Source organism: Poecilia mexicana, unplaced genomic scaffold, assembly GCF_051168715.1.
Source record: "Poecilia mexicana isolate PSO_F unplaced genomic scaffold, ASM5116871v1 scaffold_20, whole genome shotgun sequence".
Lineage (NCBI taxonomy): Eukaryota > Metazoa > Chordata > Actinopteri > Cyprinodontiformes > Poeciliidae > Poecilia > Poecilia mexicana.
This window is the reverse complement of record NW_028263389.1, coordinates 24,741,335-24,750,529: the sequence shown is the minus strand read 5'-3', so window position 1 is coordinate 24,750,529 and position 9,195 is coordinate 24,741,335. Positions and strand designations below refer to the sequence as shown.

Genomic DNA, 9,195 nt, shown 5'->3' with positions numbered 1-9,195 from the left:
TTTGAAATATTTATTTTCAATGAAGTTCTCATTTGTCTTTTCTGAACATCATGAAGCACATGCACCTGCTGAATACATATAAATTTCTTCAACGTTTTTAACTTTATCAGAAACAGTATGAGAGCCAACTTTCACCCCCTTTTTTTGGAGGGGGGGGCTTGAAGATTATAACATACAATAAATTTCTATTTCCAGTATACATTTTAATAATAATGTTTGTTTGCTTCAAAAGTTTTCCTTTTTTAGAAGCAATTCTATTTTCAAATATCTATAAATAATCAAATTTCAACAAACATTTACCAGTTAAATGCAAATTTAAAACACAAGGAAGCCCAATATAAACTGTATCTATAATGATAATTCAATATATTTTTTTAGAAACAAATAAACATTTTAATTGAAAACATATTTTCAATGAAATTCTCATTTGCCCTTTCTGACATGGAACAAAATTCAGCCACTGAACAAATATAAATATGTCTTTTCAACTTTTTTAACTTCAGAAGACACTGTGTGAGATGCAACATACATTTAGAAATCTATTCAGCTCTGTTAAGATTAAACACTGTCTTGATAACTCACTGACTTTAGTCCTTTCTCAAACATCACGCCACTCATGATCCGCAAGTTCCTGGATCAAGGTGAGGACACGGGGGTTCACACGCAGTCTGGGTTTACGGGTTTCTTCCACCTTACTGCCCTTGTCTGGGTTGATTGAGAAGAAACACCTTAAGATAAAGAGGACAAACAGAAAACTACATCAAAATGTGCTTCACAAAGACATAAACATTTTATTCAAGATATAAAAGTTGTCAAAAGTCAAATTTAACTGCCTACAATTAAAAAAAAACAAAACAAAAAAAAAAGAACTCATACCTCTGCAGAAACTCCAGTGTAGACGCCAGCCCCGATGGATAATGTATGTTAAAACAATAATAGCTCCCAAACATCATGCAGAGGGCAGAAATAAAACAGGAGATGTTGTTGTTTCCAATCTGTTGATCCACACTCAGCATGAATCGTTTGGCATGGAAGCAGGATTGACCTAAGGAGAAAGAACAAATACATTTAGACTCCTGATACAACAAAACAATGACATTTATATGAAAAATAACAAATTAAGTAAAAAGTACGAAAATAATATTAGTATAGTAAAAGCATAAGAAAATAATTGGAAAAAAAAACTATTAAAGAAAATGCCAGATGGACAAAAGTGCAAAGAAAGGGGACAAGACAACAAAAAAGACAACAGGTCAAAGAAACTGGAAAAACAAAAATGAACTCACCACACACAATGATAGTGGGAGTCAAGGAGACATTCTCCATCTGTACTTCTTCAGCTAGGCATGTGTCCTCCACACAGAAGAACACTGCTTCTTCATTTTCATTGAAGTAGCAGAGAAGTAAGAGCATCATCTCTTTAACATCTTCAGAGTAACCGTCCAGTTCTCCCCTTAACATCTTCAACTTTGTCTGAGCCTGGAAAAACCTTTTGTTTTTGTTCACACAAACAGTGTTCATGTAGTTCAGCAGTCTTTTTCCCTTCATATCCATGTTCCTCATGAAGGTTTCCTTCAATCCAAGTCCAGTAAGTTCCTTGTAGTGTACAGCCATCCCAATGTCATGAAATAAAACAGGCCAGGCTTCCAAGACATCTTGAATGCTTTTCCCCTGGTTAATATCTTTGTGCTGTGAGTAGAAAGTTGCCCTCAGTAATTGTTTCATCTCCTCAGGATTGGCCTCCTTCTGCAGAGACATCATCTTGAGCTTGTCCTTCTTCTGTTGCTGACTTTCAGCAGTTTCTCCAAGAGGAAGAAATTTGACATTCCAGTTGATACACCCATAGGTGTCCTGAATTGCAGCTCTCTGTTCCTGAGGAATTTCATCTGTGTCAGAGTTTTCAGAGCAGCGCTTTCGCTTTCTTATTTTAGGCATTGTAGATCGCTTCGCATTGTCAATTCGATATTGAAGTTGTTTGACGAGTGAATGATAGCCAGGGCCAATGACATCTCCATCGATAACGTCTTGTAGAGATTTTGGATATTTTGCCACCATCTTCTTTGCAACCTCTGTAGAACTCCTTTTACCCAAGTAAGAACTTTTTCGCATCATTTCAGACACCACAATCCTGACCATCTCCTTCCTCATTTTTGGACTTGGCCGTTTACCTCTCTCTAATGCCTGCATCAGTTCTTCTGAGAACTTTTCCCATGGTATCTCAAAGGTGTCCACCCAGTCTGCTGCAGATGTCTGGTTGCTGCTGGAGGAGTTTGATGACACACTTAGCGGGGACAAAGACTGCTGTGATGGAGGAGTATCTCGTGATGCATTACTTGAGGACCTGCTGGTTTCAGGGGTCCTGCCTTCAAAAACACAAAACAAAAAATAAGTTATCAGAACTGAATATGAATATCAGTGTTTAATGGTTGATTTTCTAGAATTTTACTTGCATCTGAATTTCCAAGCAGCAAGTGCCTTTCTGGCTTGAATTGGTCTTAATGCTGACAGCAAGTCTTTCTCAACAATGAACTGGAAGTCATCATACGTTTCTACTCCAATTGACTGTAAAGTCTCCTCGAGAATGTCTTTTGAAGCCTCTGCAAGATCGGGCAACACTTCATTGATAGCACTACGTAAAAATGTTTGCTCAGCCATTTCTGGAATAAAATCAGACAAAATAATGGTAAAAACACAAGATCACCGTAATATAACATGTATTCAACTATGTACAAATTAAAGAGAGTCATACTTAGTGTCAAACAAAATATCGTGCCTGATTCACACTTTTTATTCATGTACATCCTTAAATTTTTAGTCAAACTTCTCTCCCTGTTTTTTCCTTATTTTTGTTCTCATCAACATATCTGTTTTAAGTGGACTTTCCATCATGGTATATAAAGACATTTTTATTTTGAAAACACACTGTGTTTCAGAGGAACAACTTGTTGTCCATTTACCTGATAACAGGTCAAAGGGTAAAAGTCAACCAAGTCATTTATGTTAATACACAAAGTGCTTGAAGTCTGTTTTGTCACTGAATACAGATGGTAATCAGGATGATAGACAGCTGTTTGTACATCCATAACACAATACACATCAGTGTCATTTTGAATCAGAATTAAAACCAGCTCTCCAAACTCCATATACTCATCATTCTTTGAAACCAAGAAATGCCCCTTTTTATACACAGTTCCCTTATATTGTATCTCTGTGGAAATACTTGTGTCTTTTTCAGAAAATCCCAGGTCTTTTACTGCATGTTTTATTTCATCACTGTAGAGGCTTGAGTAAAAAACACAACTGTCCTTGACCAGCAGCAGCTGATTGCATCTAGGGCCAGCTGAGATGTAAGCCTGAAACATCTGGTGTCTTTCTGATAGTGTCAAGCATATGTTTTTAAATTTTTTTAAATGCCTTGCACATCTTTTAAAGTAGACATGTTTACTCTCAAAACGCATTGTCCACAACCTAATCAAAGGTCCAAATTTCAAAATTAGGGCTGGATAGTGCCGCAAGAAATGATGTTTTGGTTTAAGTGAAGTTTCAGGAAATAAAGATTTTCTTGATTCCAAATATTCTTGGATTATTATTTCAAGAAAGGCAACCTGTGGCAAAGAAATTTGTTGTGCACAAATCAAATCCACAATATCTTTGAGCTGGAGAGTTGTCTGCCAGACATCATCTTGTGGATTTTGTATCTTGTCACCAATAATTACTGGCAACAATCTCAGCAAGTTCCAATTTTGAACAGCTTGACCTGAAAGCCTGATTGCCTCAGAGTTGACAGGGCATGGCTTTGTGAGAGCATCTGATCCTTTGTACTTGAATTGCTTGATTCTACGGTTGAACTGGGAATATGTAAACCATTTCTTTGTTTTAACGAAATATTTCAAGTATAGTGCAAGATCATAGGATACGACACCCTCAAATAAGTCATGGCCTAAGCAAGGTGGAAGACCAGGTTGGCAAACATGAAAAGACTTTAGTGAGTTGAAGTCAGAGTTTACCTTGACACCTTTGATGTCTTGAATGCTTCCAGTCTCTCGATGATGGACTGCCAAATTGTAAGCTTCAGGGGTTCGCTGTGGACCACAAGCATTTGGATCATTAAGAAAGTCTTTTCTTGTGATTTCACAGTACCTACAAAAGTACTGAGAAGTACTAAAGTTTTCAGTAAACCCACCAATGCTGTGTGATCCTAAATTGTCACCAGCAATACAGAACAGTGCCCCTTTGACTGTTTCTTCACCTGCAATAATGCCATGTTCCTCTAAATCTTTCAAATCCATGAGAAGTTCAGAGCAAACCTTTGCAGTTCCAAACTGTTTTAAATCGTTCTCGGAACACAATGAAACTAGAGACATGTGATCAGTGCTTGACCGCACATGAGCAGGTATGTTAGCCACAGATAGATAAATAGCGACAACTTTGTGTTTCTTCTTTGCTGAACCAAGGGGGTTAACAATTTCAAAGGCATCTTGGTAGAGAATAAGCTTCAGGTACCCAGGATTTTCAATGAAGAACTGGTTGCACTTGAAGTTTTGGCCATCACTTATGTCACAGAAAACATCCGGGTGTGAGTCATTGGACTGTTCCAACACTGAATTCTTCCATAAATCTGATTCTAAAAGTGCACTTAGTGTCTGTTTAATGGGTATGTAGTAAGAAAATCTCTTGGTCATGTTTTCATCACTTCCTAAAGATATTTGCTTTGGTTCTGTGTATTTTAACATTTTTTTGAAAGTCTGAGTTCTTGAATATGTTGTTCTCAGTGGCCCATGATGACAAACAGAAAATAAATCAGAATCTCTTACACAATCACAGATTTTAGCAACAGCATCATCTGCAAGACACATGTCATCTTTTAAAAGCGACTTTAGTTTAGTCAAAGTGTAATCCATTCCCAGCTCATGCACATTTTGCATCTCTTCAACGATGTTCTGTATTGTGGAAGCTGGAAGAAGCAGCTGTCCTTGAAGTTTCAGGTAGAAAAGACACAAGTTTCTGAGATAATCCTTGTTGAAATTTGGAGATAATTTGTGACTTTCATTAGTCAGAGCATCGTTAAAGCTCTCAGAAGGCCCATCGTTTTCTGACAGACTAACAATCTTACTTGTAGTTTCCTTGTACAAAACATCAATGTTATCCACAAAAATACCTCTATGTTTCCGGGACATATGAGCTGTGAATGATGATTTGACGCTGAAAACTTTTTTGCAGGCTTTTACTGGACATGCTACCGGCCGCCCCTCCATTATATGCTCCTTTAAATGAGCAACGACTTCTTTCACAGTTTGGCTTTGGTGCCCACACAATGAAATGGTGCATTTCAATTTAGCAGCAATGACTTTGGCTAATTCGGGTTGTGAAGCCACGTTGTGAACTCGGTAAAAATGAGTTTTAAACGCTGCATATGTACAAAATGTCCGCTTACATTCTGTGCCGAGGCATTTGAATACACAACTGGGCTCGTTTCTGTGCACTCTACAATGCAACACATAGCCCCTCAATGATTCTAGTGTTTTACAGCAAAATGTACATATAATCATGTTTAAACAATTTCAACCTACCCAACAAGTTACACGTGTTGCAGGTGTAGCAAAAAATGATTCTACTGCATATTGCTCCAAGAAGCAATATGACGCCTTAAAAACAAAATGTAATCTCCCCAGAAACACAAATTACCGTTACGTTTGAAGAAAACAAAGCTTAACTTACATTTGCTGAAAGCTGACGAGGTCCAAACAGCGCTCTTTTCTTTGTCAAGGTTTGAGCACAATTCAGCTTCTTCTGAGATGAGAACCGTTGTACGAACTTGTTCAAAACAGCTTTCAGGCGCCAGGTAAGCGAACCAATCAGAGAGCAGAACAGACCGGAAGTTGAGCACAAAGCGGTGTTCTCTGTCTTTCTCGCAGTAGCCGAACTTTGAGCTTATAATGGCAACGGTGAAGGTAAAAAATCCAGTGTTAGCAAAAATAAATAAAAATAAAATACATGTACCAATAAGCAAGTACATGACTTCCTTGTTGATTCAGATGTTTCCTCCACGTTAGACGTGAAATATGAAGAAATGATCCAATCAAAATTGACAGAGAATAAGTAAATGAATTAAAGAGGAAATGACAATCTAAAGAAGTGGGAAAATACAAGTGAATATAAATAGATAACTAGTGAACAAAATTGGAAGTAAACAATGTGGAATCATAATTACTTAATTCCAAATTAATTTCCAAATCTATTAATTTATTCATTTATTTCATTCTCCATCCATCCGTCCATCTTCTACTTATCTGGAGTTGGGTCTCAGGGGCAACAGCTTAAACAGGGAAGCCCAAACTTACTTCTCCCTAGCAAAAAAATGGTAAGCTAGCTTCCAATTCATTTGGATTTAATCATCACAGAATGTAAATGTTAGTTTTACACTGCTGAAATGTTGTGAAGGATCCAACTTTTTTCATTAACAATACAAAATGTGTGTTTTCTACAACTAAATACAATATTTACAATTTTACATTTTAAAATTTACAATAATTTTCTGTTCTACGTTATACAACATCATACTGGTAAATGAACAAAATATAATTGTGTTTTTCTTTACAAAATTTTTCTGTCATGATTTCACAGATTTTTACTGTTGATTTTACGGACTTTTTTTTACAGTGTAGCCAATATAGATAGAAAAGAACATTATCTCTGTAACCCAAGTCACAAAATTTTAACCTGGGAAAATTCCAAGAGTACGCTGTGAAAACAAGGAGCGTGACTCTCAATGAGTGTAGTCTATGGGAGCTAATTTCACTCCAGTTGCTAGTAAATTATCCCATGGAAGGAAGCGAGGCAAGCCATTTGAACGCACTGAAAGAGCAGACTAAACAGTCTGGCAGGTTCCTTGGCCTTTTCAAGGCACCATAAACATGGGGATGTTTTTCTAAAACAGGAAAACTTTTAGCCGTTTTAACTCCAGTGACCATGTGGACATACCATTTTAGTTGACCCTAAATGTCATTTTTAAAATTGGTTCAAGAGAGAAAGTGCCACCCTCCTGTATTCATGTGAACAATGAAAACACTGACGTACAAGTCAAACCTCTAACCTGACCTTTAACCCCTAAGCTTTCTAACCCACATGCAAGAACACAATCAGGAGAGGCAGATAAATGAACAATGATAAGTTTATTGATTCCAGGGAAAGGGAAAAGAAGGGGAAGAATACTGAAGCAGGTGACCGGGTCGTCTTACTGTCAACGAGAGAAGGATTAGCGAGGGAAGGTGAGTAATTTCCAGGAATGAGTCGAACTGATTCTTACTTGGTTTGAAGGCGAGTACTTGAAAACAGAGCGCTGGATAATGGAGCTTCGTTGGAGGGCGGACAGGTTTGTTTATGGCGGACCAAGCAGAGTTCGACTTGGTCCAGTTGTTTCCTTTCTCCAGATGGGTTCGGGTCAGACTGACAGATCCTCTAGCGTCCCGAAGGGAAATCCACTGGAGACAGACCGATGACAGGGGGAAGGCGAGCACACAAGGAGTGGCGTCTGACTGGTAACACCAGCAGCGTCGAGGGAGGACACACAAGGAAGGTAACTCACAACAGCGAGGATCATAGACTCACTCTGAGCCCCGGGGCAGACGGCACACACGGGGACAACGAGGAGACAACATCTGGAAGTCGTTCAGCCGCTGCTTTTATCCTCAATCCACGCCCTCCAAACGAGCCGCAGGTGTGTCTACGGGGTTGCCCCCGCAGCTTCCCAGGGGCTCTGAATCTGGCGGCATCTAGAGGATGCCATGGGAAATGACAGGTGCTCCAAAAAAACAAAAACTTAAACCAACGAAAAAAAAAGAAGGAAAAAACAGAAAAAAATCCAGACCCTGACACAAACATGTCACGTTTCTGATGCTGCAGCAGAAATTCTACAAAAGACTCAACTCGTCCCAACGACACCTGGACAGATTTTCTCAGTCCTCACCACTCTCTATATTTTGCCAGTTAGATGTGTTGCATGCTCCAAACCATCAGAGATGCTGCAGGTCAGTATGCTCTCTATTTTCCCTCTGTAGGAAGCGGTGAGGATGGGAGGGAGGAGGTTAGATCATCTCATCCAATGCAAAAAGTGAGCTCCATTCACCAGACCAGAGCTTTGGAGGGACCAGGTCAAAGTGTCTGATCTGTATCCCCAGGAATTTAATGCTGTTTACCGGCTCTACTGTAGCATCATTGATGAGGAGGGGGTGTGATTTGGTTGATTTTTCTTGAAATCGACAGCAAATTCTTTGGTGTTCTTTGTTGACATTCAGATTGTTCACCAGATGTTTTACTTCCTCTATGTAGGCCAGTTTACCGTTGTCACTGATGAGACCCACCTTTGTAGTATCATCTGCATACTTAACCCTCTGAAGTGTAATTGGGTCTTTTTTGACCCACCGAAGTAATCTTTTTGCAATATCTTTGTAGTGAAAAGTTTCCTTCACTTCATATTCCAGGTATTCCTCAAAAAATTTTTTATTGATATCATGCAATTCAAATCTTTAATTTACCTTTTATACATTTTTAAGAAATAGCATGTTTTTGTTTACTGCCCCATTATTTTCATTTCATGTGGAATTTAATGGGAATCTTTGTTTCTTACCAACTGTGACTATTAGGAACACATTTTTTGTGACCCATATATACTGAGTCCTAAGTGTCACCTCTGAATAATGATATTTTCCACAGCAAGAACTCTTACATATAAGTATTATCTTATAATACTCATATGCAAGTATTATACATATATTATTATACATATATAATACTTATATGTAAGTATTATAAGATAATACTTATAATGTGTGAGTACTGTGACAGTGTTATTGTCACAAATCAACATATTAGCCTTCTTCGAAGTTAGCTAACACCAGTTATCTAACCAAGCTTGTTAACTTTACCACCTGTATTATATTGTACACTCCTGATCAAAATCTTAAGACCAGTCAAAAAATTGCAAGAATTTGCATTTTGCACTATTGGATCTTAAGAAGGTTCTAAGTAGAGCTTCACAATGTTAAAGGAACTTTTGAGCAGGGAATTTTCTGAAAACTGCATTTACACTCAAACATGATTTTTTCAGCTGATCCAAAGTTTAAGACCATAGTCTTTAAAAGCCAAAAGCTGTGCAAAAATCTGGATTCCATGTCATTTTCTGTCAAGTCTTTACAC

At 38.0% G+C, this 9,195-nt stretch overlaps 1 protein-coding gene across 1 annotated transcript; it reads right to left on the bottom strand.

The window, feature by feature from the left end:
• Nucleotides 1-598: 598 nt before the first annotated feature.
• On the bottom strand, nt 599-1,927 carry LOC148153514 (uncharacterized). Its single transcript, XM_088001656.1, has 3 exons — nt 1,287-1,927; nt 877-1,045; nt 599-728 (listed from the first exon to the last, which is right to left on the bottom strand). Exons 1-3 carry the CDS (start codon nt 1,759-1,761, stop codon nt 599-601), a joined length of 774 nt encoding a protein of 257 aa, XP_087857782.1. The 5' UTR covers nt 1,762-1,927.
• Between the last annotated feature and the right edge of the window lie 7,268 nt (nt 1,928-9,195).

What these genes read in the sequence shown, in the direction of transcription:
- LOC148153514 (XM_088001656.1), bottom strand. Translation starts at nt 1,761, where the DNA reads ATGATGTCTCTGCAGAAGGAGGCCAATCCTGAGGAGATGAAACAATTA. An exon ending in TCCCACTATCATTGTGTGTG is followed by an intron (nt 1,046 to 1,286) that starts GTGAGTTCATTT and finishes CTTTCTCCTTAG; the next exon opens with GTCAATCCTGCTTCCATGCC. An exon ending in ACACTGGAGTTTCTGCAGAG is followed by an intron (nt 729 to 876) that starts GTATGAGTTCTT and finishes CTTTATCTTAAG; the next exon opens with GTGTTTCTTCTCAATCAACC.